Source organism: Serinus canaria, chromosome 2 (assembly GCF_022539315.1).
Source record: "Serinus canaria isolate serCan28SL12 chromosome 2, serCan2020, whole genome shotgun sequence".
Classification (NCBI taxonomy): domain Eukaryota; kingdom Metazoa; phylum Chordata; class Aves; order Passeriformes; family Fringillidae; genus Serinus; species Serinus canaria.
The window spans coordinates 96,392,901-96,408,294 of record NC_066315.1 but is presented as its reverse complement, the minus strand read 5'-3'; the positions used below and the strand labels follow the sequence as shown (position 1 = coordinate 96,408,294).

Below are 15,394 nucleotides of genomic sequence, written 5' to 3'. Positions count from 1 at the left end.
TGCAACAGTCCTTAAATCTATCCAGCTCATAAAGCTCTTAGATTCTCAGAAAATTATTACTAAAAAATTTCGCATTGCCAGATGGATCAGTCTAGAATTCCTTTTAGTTGTTTTCTCTATACATTAAACAATTTTTTCTTTTAAAATGCAAGTCTGAAAATCCTGTACCTTCTCATAATATAGCTCCTGCTTCTCTTGGTTATTTTCCTAAGTAGTTATCGCACAAATGAAACAGATTGCTGAGTCTGGACTCAGACTTCAGGCCTTTAAAGGTTTGACATGCACATGGAGAGCTTTAAAGCACAATTTCCCTACAAACGTATAACCTAGTGAGTCATCTTATCCTTGTGACAGTGACTCCCCACAGTTATACTCTGTACATCCCACTCTTACCCAGTTACAAGGAGTGGAATGCATCCTTGCAAGATGCATTTTGTCTAACATGACAAGGCTTCAGATTTCTCTTCTATTTTAACTCTCTCCTAGAAAGGAGATGTTAAGAGACATTACAAATATTACTTCACCACTGAAAAGGGATCTTGGGATAGCAATCCATGGTTCCTTCATTGTAAGGGCATGGCCAAATCACCTTGGATTTCTGGAGGGAGCAAGTAGAGGGCAAAATAAATATCTAAGTCAGCATAGCCAGCTTGTCATGAAATACCATTAAAATGTTTCCCACTCTTCTGCTCCCTCCAAACTCTTGCTCTCTCATACACTGCCACAATGTTCTGTCCAAGGAGTTGTATTCACCTGGATCACTTCATTGCTTCACTTGCAGCACTACTTTTCCAGTAGCTTGCCTGGCCATAATTTGAAGGACAGCCTACAATGGTATGAGGATAGAAACTCCTTAAGCCAGCACTGTCATTAGAGTTGCAGTATAATGAAACTATGGCCTAAGTAACTCACTTAAAACTGCACTTCACGTCAAAGGAAGGTGTCCAGAAACTGAACTTAATGCTCCATGGCATGTCTACACTCTAATTGAAACATGAGAGGGCAAATTCACTGCCCAAGGACCAACAGGCATAGACCAACCTCCATCTATGATCATGAACTTGCTGTCCCCAAAACAGAGTGGCCTTGTCCCAGCTTCAAACAAGTATGCACAGGCCTGAGCAGAGGAAATACCCCACAGGCTTTTGTGTCTGCTCACCTCTGCACCTCATGTATTCTTCCTCGCCTTATGATGCATCATCACAGCAATGCAATGATGACTTTTTGAAGTGTGTAAAGCGTCCTTTCCCCTGTGCCTTCAGATGGCCATTAAAGCACACATCCTGGGTGTCAAAGCTGGGGCTCCTTAAGTCTCTGCTACCACCACTTTTCTGGCTCCTGTTCAGTGTGGCCAAATCCTAATTCTTTCTGAAAACCACCATGGGATGGACCCACATGTGTGGCACAGGCTACCAAAGCTGCAGGTCACCAGAGACGCTGCTTTGTGCAGTCAAGATGCTGCTCCTGGGAAATGGTGTGAGAAAAGCCACTGGCTTGGAGATCAGCAGTGCTAATTCACACCAAGGGTAAGCACAGAGGTATTCCTTCTTCCAAAGAGAAGAAGTGAAAAGAACAACCAGTGCTGTGGAAACTTCCCTTTTTCTTACCAACAAGGTGCATCCTATCCCGACACAACTGCAGGCTTATTAACACTCTTTAAAGATGACTAGCATGGTAGAGTAGCTTATCATTTGAACATGGATATTACAAGCTTCATTCTTTTATTATGTGTTTACTTTACAACTCTTTCCTAGCCTCCACTGCAGCTAAACATGAGGAATAATCTTTCTTCAAGATCACCATACCTTTAGCTCTCGTTGCAATTTCATTCCCTAACGAGCCTTGCTGCACATTTCTAGCCAAGATCACACTTTTTAGATGTAGTGTGAAATCATGTCAGTATCAAAAATTCCTCCCACCTCATAACCACCATTTGCAAAACCAAAAGAAGGCTTGCAACTTCTCTTCTTGAGATTAAGTCACAGATAATCACTCTCCATTAGCTAACACGCAATGCCTGAGTTGGATTAATTTTCCACACATGGCTTGAGACTTTGCAAAGCTAAGTGAGCAACTCAAAGTATTATTTTTAGTGTATCTTATCATTTAGATTTCTGACATCTGAAGCTGAGGCAGCTACAGCCCACAGAAAGAACCCTGTGCTTCTGAATTATGCTTGAATTCCAGGTGCTCTCTGGAAACTAAAATCCAACACAGATTCACATTAATGCACTGACAGCTTTCCTAAGACAGACCACTTAAACTATAACAGCACAAATGCAATGTGTAAAAACAGAAATACACTATGTTCCAGATTCATGTCTTCATTTAAACCCTGTTCTAGAAATCAAGAATTACTTACCTTTCCTGTGCTAGAAATCCCTCTATTTTAAATCATGACAATGTGATACAAGAAGCTCCCAGCTCCTTAAAGATCTAAAAATAACTTCTCATATTCTGATATTTCAGTCTGTCAAAGGAACTGAGACAATACTTCTATTTACCTTTTAAATATACTACCTCTTCTTCAACCTCCTCCAAAACACTTTTGATTTTCTTGCCTCACAGTAGTATCAGATACATCTTAAGAAGTTAACACCACAATATATTGAACTACCTCTTGTAACCCACAGCATTTTTGGATGGAATGGAAGCATTTGGGGATTTCATAAATGAGCCATGAAGACTAAAAATATGTAATCCTTCTGCATTTGTTTTTAAAAAAGGCATTTTTAAAGGATGGGAACGGAAAGGGGTAGATATTTAGCATGACAATGCCATCTCAAGGTTTAGCTCAATTTTCAACTGTTTATTTGCATAAAGCACAATTTTGCATGAAGGCACAGCATGATTTATAATTATTTTATCCACCAGGAGCCAGACACAGCTTTTACATGTTAAATCTGCTGACAGCAATTTATCTCTTCCTTCATCTTAGAAACAACTAATGCATTGTCAAGGGCTTGTCTGGGCCAACAAGTATTTCTCCCATCTTCTGCAGGAAATACCCTAAAATTTAATTTTCATAGTGACTGAAAAGAAGGAAGTCTTACCTTTCTTCCACTTTATATAAAGAAGATCTCTTCTTTTCACAGTAGAATTTTATTCCTAGAAACTTTGTATTTCTATACAGACCATCTACACCCTTTGAGAGGCAGTCTACCATAGAAGCACCGTTTTGCTGAAGTATCTCCTGTTCTACCAGATGCTCTGTTCAGAAAGTTATTCTGATATTTGATTTAACAGTTTGTTGACAGAATAATCTCTTAAAACGTCTTACAAAAACACTCTGATATTAGTGGTATCTGTACAGGGATTTTATTTTATTTCAGCTTTAGTCTGCTTTCAGAAAATGTTACCGAGTAGATTATAATATTGACCTGAGGACAACAGGCTATGTTTAGTGAGTTGTCTGATCCTGCACTAAGAAGCACTAAGAAGAAGTGGCTCAACTGGCCCAACATGCAAAGTTAAGATCAAAAAAGATGTATTTTACAAAAGCAAAGAGGAAATGAACAAAATTACCCAGGGGCCACCCCAATCACCAGTCTGCATTTCAATTTTTCAAGTACAGAATGCTGTCACAATACTCAAACAAATGCTTTCATAAAAGCATGCTAAGAAAAAAAAAAGAAGATTAACAGGAAAGTTAGTCAGTTCCAAGTGAAAATGACTCAATGATAAAAGAAAAAAAAAATTACTTTGGGAGGGGATTAAAAACTTAGGTACTGAAGTCATAAAGTCCTTTTGTTTTCTTTTAGGGTTGTGAGAAAGTTTTAACAGTCCATGAACAGCATATTGTCTATTTTAGATTGAGTCTACATTTGCTATTCAAGTAAAGAGAATAAAATTGCAGCCACATTGCAATATATGTATTTTTTTTTAATTTAGAAAAACCCAACCACTTCTTTAAGATGAAAATACACATCCTACATTATTGATTGGATCTTTAGTTCCTGAATGCATTAAGACTACAAGTTGCCACCTTAGCACAAATTTAAGTATGCTACAAAGTGTCATTCCTTTAAAGTAGAGGTGTAGCAACCTAAGACAAAAGAGAGCTGGGGTTTTGAACAAATGATGACCATTAAAGTGTCTTATTTGAGTAACCTGTTGTTACATTTCTGTGGAGGAACAGCAAAAACTTCCACAAATAACCTTGATTTGGTAGTAATGTTACTCGTGGTATGGCAGGCAAATTTAACAGCCAAAGGCTCTCTGCACAGAAAGTAGAAAATAGAAGATTTCTTTTGGAAGGACTTACATGCATACCTTGTAGCTCATAGCACAAGACACTGGTATGAAAACATATGGCCCTCCTCCATTCCTTTCTCCCATTCCCATTGCTTCTCACTACATAATTTTCATCTCCTTCATGTGTAAACTGTAGAGCTTAGCAAAGCTTACATCTCCTAAAACAGCCTAAAACCACCCACTATTTTGGCCAGGACAGTCATCAACCCAGATGAAATCTATGCCAATCTTGCAACTGAACGACAAAGCAATTCTATTCCTCTTACTAGTAATTCCCTTAGAGGTTTCCTTGCTTCTCTTCAAAGGTTTTATTGCTGAATATTATTGCCACAATTCTCCATTCAAAAATGCTTTATGTAAAATACTTTTAGTCTGTGTATACTTGCTATTCCTGCATTTTTCTCTTCTCAGTGTATAAGCAGAAGGAAGTTTGCTAGCAACAGGAGAGTTCACATCAGCTGCTAAATGGTGCTTTATGTCAGTAAACTGTATACAGGATAGTTGCAGTAATCCTTTAAAATGGTTAAAATTTCAGAAACCAGGGATTGTTTCAGGAACATGTACACTGCCTAGGCAGTTTAGGAAAACCTCCCAGGAGCCCAACAAAGCATTCAGCATAATACTGTCAAAATTGTCTCTGTTGGTTCCAGCAATGTCAGGTGCCAGAGCTCAGTGTGATTCGATCTGTTAGAGATGTGCTCAGTGATGAGAACAAAACTGCAGAAAGTGGCTTTGCTCCATGAGATTTGAGAGCCAGTACCAGTCTGTCACAGGATAATACAGCCTGAAACATCTGTAGTCTCAGGAGATTTCAACAGCTTAAGCGAAATACATTCTGGTTTTGCACCCTTTTCACTGACTTGAGCTTTTGGCTGTCAACAGAACAATTCTCCACCCTCCCACTCCTCCAAATACAATTGCTTCTCCAAACATGCTGACAAAAGAGAAATAGAGTAAATTAGTTCTGGATCAAAACAGAGCAAGCTGAACCTTTTACTTAAGTACTTCATGAGAATTAAGCACTTTTGTGCCATCTTCATCACATGAGATGTCTGAGAGTGCCATCCTCCCGTCCTTTAAGCAGTGAGCACCACAGTGTGGACAAGAGCTGTTAAAACAGCTCAGGCAAACAATGAAGCAGCATGAGACTGTGCACGTCCAAGTGCCAGGACTACTCAAGTGCTTCCAGAAGGAAATGGAAGCTAGGACAGGCTGACTCAGGTTCCCTTTGCTACAGAAACTCCTGTAGGTCGGATCTTTTAACACCGCTTTTTCAGAAATTCATTTGTGTTATACTGCAAGAGTGCTCATTAAATCACAGACAAGCAAATATGAACTCCTACCTCTAGAGACTATTTTCTAAATCCTGCAGAATAGCAGCTGCATTTCTGCACTGCAGGACTGGGGGCCTAAAGTACACTTATAACAAACATCCCAGGAAACAGCCTCCTACACAACATGCAACATCTCAGCTTCACACTGTAAATTAATCCAAAGGAAACAAGCTCTTTTAAATCCTTTTTATTACAGAAAAACAAAAGGCTTACACTTGACTTAAAAAAGCAGCTTTGTTTTATGAATCCAAAGTTATTACAGTGAAGTTGCTTTAAGAAACCTCTAGAGACTGAAGAAAAGAAATAAAAATGCCCGTCCTCAAACAGCATTCTAGATTACTTGAGTGACCACAGCAAACACCTGAATTTCACATCACTTCTGACACCCAGTATATGACTTGTCCCCCTTTTTTCTCCCCATGACTTGTACAATGTAGCTGGGGGAAGGATTTGATGAAAACAGCAGTACATTTCAAGTCTAATTTTCAACATTCAGTACACATCTGATATTAGAGCTCAGAAGTGACAGACACACAGGCTTTCCTCCTAACCCCACTATTAAGTGCTACAGTTTGAACAGATCCTAGTGTGATCTGTTTCTTCCACAGTATTTATCATTTTTCAGGTCCACCTCTCAGAATACTTCCCAGCTAATACTTCAACTGGCTACTACTGACTAGAAACACAAACAAAAATAACCACAAAAAAAGAAGGCTCCATGTTGAAACAATTCTTAGCAGTGCAGCAGAACTCAGGCAGTTTTTTTTTTCTTTTCATTACACTCCAGAGAAGGAACAGCATGGTTCCAGTGACCACTTCAGGTTTTTTTATTAAGTCAAAAGCTGCAGGTTTCCAGCCTGAGCCAACATTAAATATGCAACTGATCTGTACTGAAATCTTAAGAAAATAGACAAAGAAAACATACTACTGCCGTAATAGCCCTACATTTTGACTATCAGCACTGAGTTGTGCAGAAGTCCAAAGAAATGTACATGTTTTTTATTAAGTGATTTTTAAATTTTTTTTCAATAAACAGCTAAGGAGCTCAATACCATTAAAAAAAATACCCCTTTCTAAACACATTTTTAAGCACCTATTCCTCATGTATATGCTAAACCTACACCTCTTAAAGGTTCTACCAAAAAAATAAAACCTCAACAAAAAGCAAGAAAACTCAAGTCACTATGTGTAACTGGCTATAATGAGAAAAATGAAAAAAGGCAATTCATAGAAAGAAAACAGAGAAAACATAAAAAGGGGGAAAAAAACGTATCAGATACCTGCTACTCACCGTTCTATGACCTCACTTATAATTTTTCCTTCAAAAAGGAAAAGGTTTGTATTCATAATCAGGCATGGGATTTTTTAAAAAAAATTCCTAATCTTTTTACACGTTTATCACAGTTTATACTGTTTGATAACCAAAATCTTTCAAGTCAGAGATCTACTTAAGGTACTCTGCATGGCAAACTGAAGCCAGTTGTTACCAAGCTACTTCAACAGAAGAAACAAGTTTCTTTCCCACAGGAAAGAAGAATGCAATACATTTTCCCTGCTTATGATTCTACAGCATCATCAAATTTACTCAAACATAGAACTTGTCTATTTCAGCTTATTCATGGTTATTATTTAAAATTCCTTAATTTAGTGCTGCAGCACTAAATAGCAATTTCTTATGTGATCAAGCTGCCTTATAAGGAGGACATAATATTTTGTATTATACAGTAATATACCCTTAAATAAAAAAAAAGAGAAATAAAACTAAAAAACCCAGCATGAATAGTTTGAGGCAGAGTAATATAAGTTTTCTTTTTGTGGTACTTTTCAGGACATTGATGCCAAAGGCTGCTTTATAGCTTATCGCTGGAGAGTTTTAGCCCCGGACACAAATTAGTCCTTTTTGCAGTCAAAGGTTCATACTAAAAGTGGCTTTTAGGATGAAACAGGTAACAAACATGCTTTATACTGATCAATCTTTATCAATGTTAATATTAAGCTTCATTAACTCCCTCCTTCAGAGTAGGTAACAGTCTCAAACAAAAGTACCTATCTCAAAGAATGTAACAGTCTCAAGTAAACACTGTAAAATAAATATACACCAGTCAAAAAGCTTGTCATTAGAGAGTTATACAAATAGTCAGGTGTTCATACTGACGTCTTCCTTTACAGAGCTGTGCTGTGGATTCAGAAATCTTACAGATTCTTTGCACTCTAAGTGTGCAAGCACTCACAGAAAGTAATTAACAGGCAATCATGTTCTAAAAGGTTTTTAACATAATTTTCCAATATTTTTAGCTGCTAAAGCACTAATAAACATTTAGCATAAAATTCCCATATTCTGTATCTAGTAAACATTCTTGACTGCTAATAATTATATTATTACATGGTAGAACGGTCCTGCAATTCCCAAAAATTTACATTTAATTTGAGGGAATAGAAAAGTTTGTTGTTTTGGTTTTGTTTTTCTTTTCCCATAATAATGTGTGACAGGTAGAACATGTGACTCCTTAGGAAACTTTTAAGTTGTCTTCAGCTTTCAGGCTCTAAAACACTTTATAGCTCTCTTAACCTTTCCTTGTTTTCAGCTTTAATTTTACAGGAATCAGTGCATAGCTGGGCTATATTAGTAGCAGTTCATCACACATAGTAAGGTCGAGTAACATTATCTGTGTTCTGGAAATGAACAATTCAAAGCTCTTACAAAAATGGTATAGAACTGTACCTGAAAATTTCTTCAGTTTAAATTGCTCTTTGTTAATCTACTAAGGACAATTAAGAGAACATCCATTTTTTTCTGTCAATTTCTGAGAAAATGTGAATACATGCAAGTCAAAACTACCATTATGCAGATAAAATGATCCTCTTTCATGAAGATAACCAATAAAAGACAACTGCCAATAAATAAGTCTATTTGGAAATTCTAGAGAATTCTCTTGCTAAACAAGTTAGTCTTTTTTCTTTTCCATAATGTCTTTCTGTTTAAGCTCTCCATCTGAAAGTTCTGTGTATTTTCCATTCTTTTCCTCCTCTTGTTCTTCCTCACTGCCTTCATCTGTGAGCTCTCGATCACCACTTTCTCTTTTGGCTCCCTCATGCTCAAATACCTCTCCCTCTGTATCAGCTGTGCAGATTCCATAACACATGATGCTGATGACCCCCAGGGGTAACCCAAAGAGAAAGCATCCCAGCAATGGTGAACTCTTGAACACAGACTGTTGAAATAGAAAGTAAAAACCACTTTCAGTGAACATAGAAAGTTACTGCATTACTTCTCTTATCACTCTGTGTATTTATTAAATAAAAAAAATCCAAAATGAAAATCAGTGATTTTTGGAGGGATCACAGAATCAACTAGGTTGGAAAAGACCTTTCAGATCATCAAGTCCAACCTATGACATAACACCACCAACAAAAGCACAGCACTAAGTGCCACATCCAGTCTTTTCTTAAAGACCTCCAGGGATGGTGAACCCTATCACATCTCTAGGCAGCCCATTCCAATGCCCAATCACCCTTTCTGTCAACAACCTCTTCTAATGTCCAACATAAACCTTCCCTGGCACAACTCAAGACTGTGTCCTCTCGTCCTAATGGATGTGTTATTTTGATTTTTCTGCTTGTTTGGTTTGAGTTTTATCATTGCTGTTGCTTTGTGAGGTTTTTTTGTAAGGTTCATCTGTTTGCTTTCTTCTGCAAAAATGGCAAGGAGTCCTCAACCTCAGCAATTTCTACTATAGGGTCATAAAAAATGACACAAGTTGAGTATTACAATATTGCACTGGGATAGTTAATGTTTACATGCCAACTGCATATCCTATGCCTTCTCTGAAGTTTTAGAAACAATTGTTCTAAGAGCATTAAAATCCACTTAGAAGAAAAAAGTTTCACATCTTAATTGTGCCTTGTCAAAAATTAGTCTGCAGAAAAATTCCAGAGAGCTTCCTGTTGAGGAGTAGCTTAATGGCACAGGAAAAAGGATCAATGGTTTCAGAAACTGGTGGCTAAACACTTTACTTTCACAGAAGTTTGGAAGACACTCATTTAGAAGCAAGTGAATTTCAGCTTAAATTCACAGCATAGGTTTATTTGCTTGTGTAGGACAAGAGAAGAAATGGATTTGTGTACATCTTCTCAACAAAATTTTGTTAAGCATAATTAACTTATGAGAGAGAGATGTAAAATGTAAAAATGTTTGTTTCAAAACTACACAAAGAGTAGTATTTAATCCCCTTATGCTCTAAGTAATTAAACAAAAATGCAACATTCGTCAGAACAGTGAAATGGTACCAGTTTCAGGTAAGGATGTCAAAAGGGTCAAGGAAATGACCTTGAATTCTCTCTGTTCTATCCCTTAAAATGAATGTCAGGCATATAGAAAAGCAGTGAAAAATGAAGAAACTAAGATATGTTGAGATTTCTCACACACATTATTAAAAATTTAATCAAGAATTTCATTTGGCTTAAACCTATACATATAGCTATAATATATACACAATATATACAATATAAAACTACTAATATAAAAATATTTTTAAACCCTCTTAAAGTATTTGTATCCAGACTAAAAAGGGCATCATCTAATTCAACAAAAAATAAAACTTACCACTATAGTAGACTTGGCATCATAGATTATTCTCTTGATTCGTTGCAGAAGTCCATCACCACCCTGTGCCTGAAATTTCAAATGGAACCATGTCAAAACTGCTGACACTTTTCAGTTATGATTCCAAAAGTTCATTCTTCAGACCTTGCAATCTTAAGTCCCTTTAGAAGGAAATGAAAAGTAATTATTCTTACATCTCATGATGCCCAGACACTCCCACTTGCCAGGCTTGGATAAAGATTATTCAGTAGTCTCATGAAAAGGTCTCTCACAATTGTTTTAAACAATCAGTGCCAACTTAGACAATGGGCTGACACTCTTGTATGATAAAGAAACACCAACAAAACCTAGCAACTCTCCTGATGTAACAACGTTAAAACTGCAGAGTTCTTCTGAACTTTCCTGCAGTTGTTGAACATCCACTTATGGATTACAACAGCACAGTTAGAAACTTTTAAGAACTAAGCAAAGAGAAGATATGAACGTGTAATAAATAAAACCTGTGTCAAGCAATGACAGGCTATACCTACGCTGCCCCCTAATTCAGCAGTGTTCAAAACAACTACATGAACCAGAAGGCAGTCTGTCTGCTGAACAGGACCAGTTTTCACCTTCCTTGAGTAGCCAGAGAAACAAACTCATATTTGGAAGTCAACTCATCAGCACATGATCTGACCAAAAACCCCTCAAACAGCAAAAGAAGTCCACAAAGATGAGAGAGATTCGCAAATGAGTCTTACAGAATAAAAGTATCATCCAGCTGAATAATCCAACACTTCCCAAGGAAGAGAAGGGGGAAAGCCAGACTTCTCAGAAACTTCTCTGTGGTTCAGAAAGTCTGCATCGTATTAGTTGTTTACCAGCATACTTTGAAGACTCTCATTCCTCAAGAGCTGCACAATTTCTTGGGCAGAGAATGCAGCCAAAGTAATGCAATTTTACAGACAGACACCTTAAATACAGACAGCTTAAATGAAGTCCTATAGTATATTTTTGTATTGTACAGAGATGTGAATTTAGACTGACTTTTAATCACTCTAGCTGAGATATTGCAAAAAAAAGACAGAAAGACCTAATTGACAGTATGGCAACAAACGTGAGGCATCACAAATGATTCTTCTCCAAATAAAAAAAAAGCAGACAGAAACCAATTACATTTGTTGTTTCAACCAGAAAGAGACATACAATTAGAGTCTAACTGATGTTGATAACTCAATGCACTTAAAAACCATTAAAAAAGTGAGAACTCAAGAACAAAGAATCACCAAATTACAGCAATACCCCTCACATTGCAATGGAAAGCATGGCCAGTTAAGTCCTGAACAGCACATAAATCCACCCATATCATGTTCTACATCAACCAGGCAGATTAAATAAACCCCATATGACAAATATCTTCTGTATTATTTGCCATTACCAGCCAATGACCTAAAACTGCAGGCATATAGTAAAGTGGGATTCAGCTAGCACAGGAAGCCCTCAATATACAGTCATTTGGGGCTTGAACATAAAAGAGGCTTCTCCCAGGAGGCAGCTAAATTATTAGCTATCAGCTCCCCTTCGTGGCAAAGCCTTCTTTCCCCAGAAGCACAAAGAAAAGTTTGGCTCCATGATCTCTTTCCTCATCCACACAACATAGCTTTCTGTTCAACTTATAGTACGCTGAGGAAATAAATACTCCAAAAACATCCAAGCATTCAATTCCAATTAACTTTGCTGTTTTAACAAAAGATAGCTCTTTTTTAGCTTTAAAGCAGAGAGGAGTAAGCTTGTGTCCATTTCTAACATTCAAAGTAAGTATAATACTGGGTTTTTTTTGACTCTGAAGTTGTAATTCCTCCAGCTATTTGATTCATTAATTTTCCACCCAAAAGAAAGGGTGCAGTTCAATTATGCATTTAAAATTAAAAAAAAATGCATTTAATGCAAACCAGGAGATGAATAAAAATCTCTCCATTTACAACTGCACCAGTAAAAGGAATATCAAAAGAAGCTGCCTACCATTATGCTATAAAGAAAAGAAAGCTTGCTTTGTACAACATGTAAGAGCCTGACTCCAGGATTTACAATCACATATTCAGTGACAGCACCCAAGACAGTAAGACAGAACAGGAATATTAAACACACACATAACTACCAGAGTAACAAATTTTTTTCCTTCCTTTAGCATCTAAGGAAATAAACACTAACCAATATATTCCAAGCCAAAACGAAGACTTACTTCAGCTGTACCATCCAGGATATTGTTAATAAATTGAACCATGTCTTCTGTGCTCTCAATGTGCCTATCTGGTAGAAAATATTGCTGATTGGAGGTATTCAATACAACAATAGTAGGGATTGTCAAGTCACTGGAAAAATAAAACAGACAGTTTATCTATTTAAAGTACCACCATATAAAATATTCAAGTAATCCCTACATCATTTCAAAAATAAATCTATTAATCTTCACTTCATATGTGCTCTTCATAGTAGTTCTTTAAAAACAAGAAAGCAAGAGAAAAGGTATGGTATGGTACGAACATGAATGGTATGGGCACATTTCTCAGTAATATATTAATATTGTTTTCCTTCACATCTGTGGCAGTGACACTACTGAAACTTACAGCATTTTACATACCCAAAGTAATTGCAAATCAGGTACCTTATGACTTTCCAAATAGTAAGAGATCACAAATAGCAGCCTTGTATACAAAATGCTTTAAGTATTTCAGTTCACAAAGGCAGAAGTGTAACTCAAAAATTTAATCCCACACAACCATTGTCTAACTGATCACCTTTATCTGCTGGTCAAGTCAAAAGAACAAACCATGCCAAGCATAGCTTTTCTACAGCTATTTTAGATATGGTTTAAGAGGAACAGAGTTTTAAAAGAATTATTACTCAGCGGTTAACCTTCATGTGCACATACATTATAATCGGAAAGAAAAAAATGTTAGAAATTATCTCTGGACACAAACCAGTTTAATCTTCTGTTTCCTATAGCAGTAAATTCAAAATAAGATCAGTTTAAGAAATTTTAATACTGCAAAAGTACATTGTTTAAAAAGAAAGATTTAAATATATTAAACAAGTTTAAAATCTCCTGTAGTCTTGATCAATTTTCTACAATTCTGTTAGTAATGAATTCAAGTACTTCCTTCACACCAGAAGGAATGCAAACCTTGTTTTTCTACATTTTCACCCCTGTCTATTGTGTCCCATCCTTGTACATTTGTAATACATGTAAAATTGATGATGAATTCAATCTTATCTGTGGCTATCAATTCATAGTAAATTATTTAATGAGAATACTGGTTATTTACTCAAGATGCCCATTTTTCTTTGGAGTCACTGAAATTATCCCTAATTTTCTCTCACATTTTAGGTGGGGCTTTTGGTTTTGATTTAAATTTAAATGCAAACCTAAAAGTGAAAAAGTTTAATAATATATGACAATTTTCTGAACTTCTAGAAAGCTGAATACTTAAAGATTTAAGGTGCAGACTCTCTTCCCAGTACTGAAGCTGAAAGCATGGTGACACCTCAAAAACTGAAAGGGAAATTACAGGGATAGCAAAATAATGCCATCCTTTAAACGGAACTTTAGAAAAAAAATCCAAATAACACAACCTTGTACAGCACGGCAACCTGGAACATAAGACTCAATAAATACAATATTTCCCCTCGAAATTTTTATTCTGTTCTTTACTAGGGACAAAGAAGAAATTTAAGTTGAAGGCACTCAAACCAAATCACTGTTTCTGCAAGCATCTGGTAACAAGTTCCCAATTCCTGCCAAAATATGACCTCCCAGCAAAACAGAACAAGTTTTACTAATTAGATGCAGTGTTTCTGTTGAATTTAACAGTCTGATAACTGATGTTCTTGGAGTTGGTTGTAGAGCTAAAAGGTAACCTCCATGTACAGATTCTTTATGCTATACAAAAGTTCACAAAAGCACATTTGTGTTACTTTTGAGAGCAGAGGAGAGTTCTACATACACCTATAGCTGACACTGATATTATACACCTTAGCTTATAAAAAGCTGTATTTTTGCTTCTAGTAAAATACTGAAAAGCATTGTTAAGTAAAATTTTAGATAAAATTATGTATTTTAATTAAAATACATAATATTCTGATTTCTTCTTTCATGCATGGTCTTAAATGCACCATTTCTAATTGAACAAAAGCATGTTCATATACTGCTGGAAAGACAGAAAAATTATAATGTCTACTAATGGAGTTACAATCAAATTCATAAATGTACTTTTGTCAAGGTTTTATTCTATCCCCAGAAATCATACAATATTTTGTCCTTTGTAAAGAAAACAGAATTTGTTCCGACGTGCGCCTAGCACAGTAAAAAGTGTTTTGTGATACATTTCTCATTATTCAGATTTTTTTCTATTTCTACTTGCTGCCACCTGGTGACAAACTGAAGCAGTTGTAATATTTTTTTTAACTCAAATTATTCACATAGCCACATGAAGAGACACTACTTTGAACATAATTTGCTGCAAATTGCAAACTTGCACATTCCTACTCATGCTTGAAAAGCATACACTGGGTTTAGAAAATAATTAAAAGCCAGTGAGTACTTGAACCAGAACTTTCCATATACTACAAATAATAAAATCAGACATTTTGCAGATTCAGTTAAACAAACCAGCTGAACAAACCTTGCCACTACATCACTACCACTCCAAGTGGCAGTTCTATCTTCTTTCCCTTCATTTCATTCCTCCCAGGAAGCTCATCTCCCTTCCCTACTTCTATGCACATCTGTGCTGGCACTCAGCAGAGTAGAAGGGAATAACATTGTTGAATCAGCAAAATAACTTCCCTACTTGCTCAGACAAAAAACCAGACACTTTTCTGACAGATAAACAGGATGAAAGAGCTCAGCAGACAGACATAAGAGCCTGCACAGGGGAAGCAATTAAGCAAGTGAGGAAAGTCTCACTTTTGGCAATTATAAAGCACCAGCTCAATCAAATCACATAATTTTAATGGAGAGACAATTGTTTTTTAATCAGGTGCTAATCTACAAACATTCTACAAAAATACAGACCTTGTGCTTTTGGGTCCACATGAAGCTCCTAGAATCTTTATGGGGCATGAACACATGCTTAATTAATGTTTTGATCCCTGAGAAATGGATTTGGAAAACTTACAGAACTAAAATACTGACTCCTGGTTTTCCTTTCTTTCAGACCTCCAA

The 15,394-nt window shown here is 36.4% G+C and overlaps 1 protein-coding gene across 2 annotated transcripts in view; it reads right to left on the bottom strand.

Annotated features, from left to right (window-relative positions):
- Positions 1-5,760: 5,760 nt before the first annotated feature.
- Positions 5,761-15,394, bottom strand: part of TMX3 (thioredoxin related transmembrane protein 3) — a 29,362-nt gene continuing 19,728 nt past the window's right edge. Inside the window, exons 12-14 of one of the 2 annotated variants that reach the window (XM_050971392.1) lie at positions 12,413-12,542; positions 10,192-10,260; positions 5,761-8,800 (exon numbers count right to left, since the gene is read on the bottom strand). In XM_050971392.1, the coding sequence (XP_050827349.1) occupies positions 8,534-8,800; positions 10,192-10,260; positions 12,413-12,542 (466 nt within the window). In that variant the 3' untranslated portion in view covers positions 5,761-8,533. Of the gene's footprint in view, positions 8,801-10,191; positions 10,261-10,307; positions 10,353-12,412; positions 12,543-15,394 lie in introns of those variants that run through there. The other variant, XM_050971393.1, reaches the window with a different exon arrangement.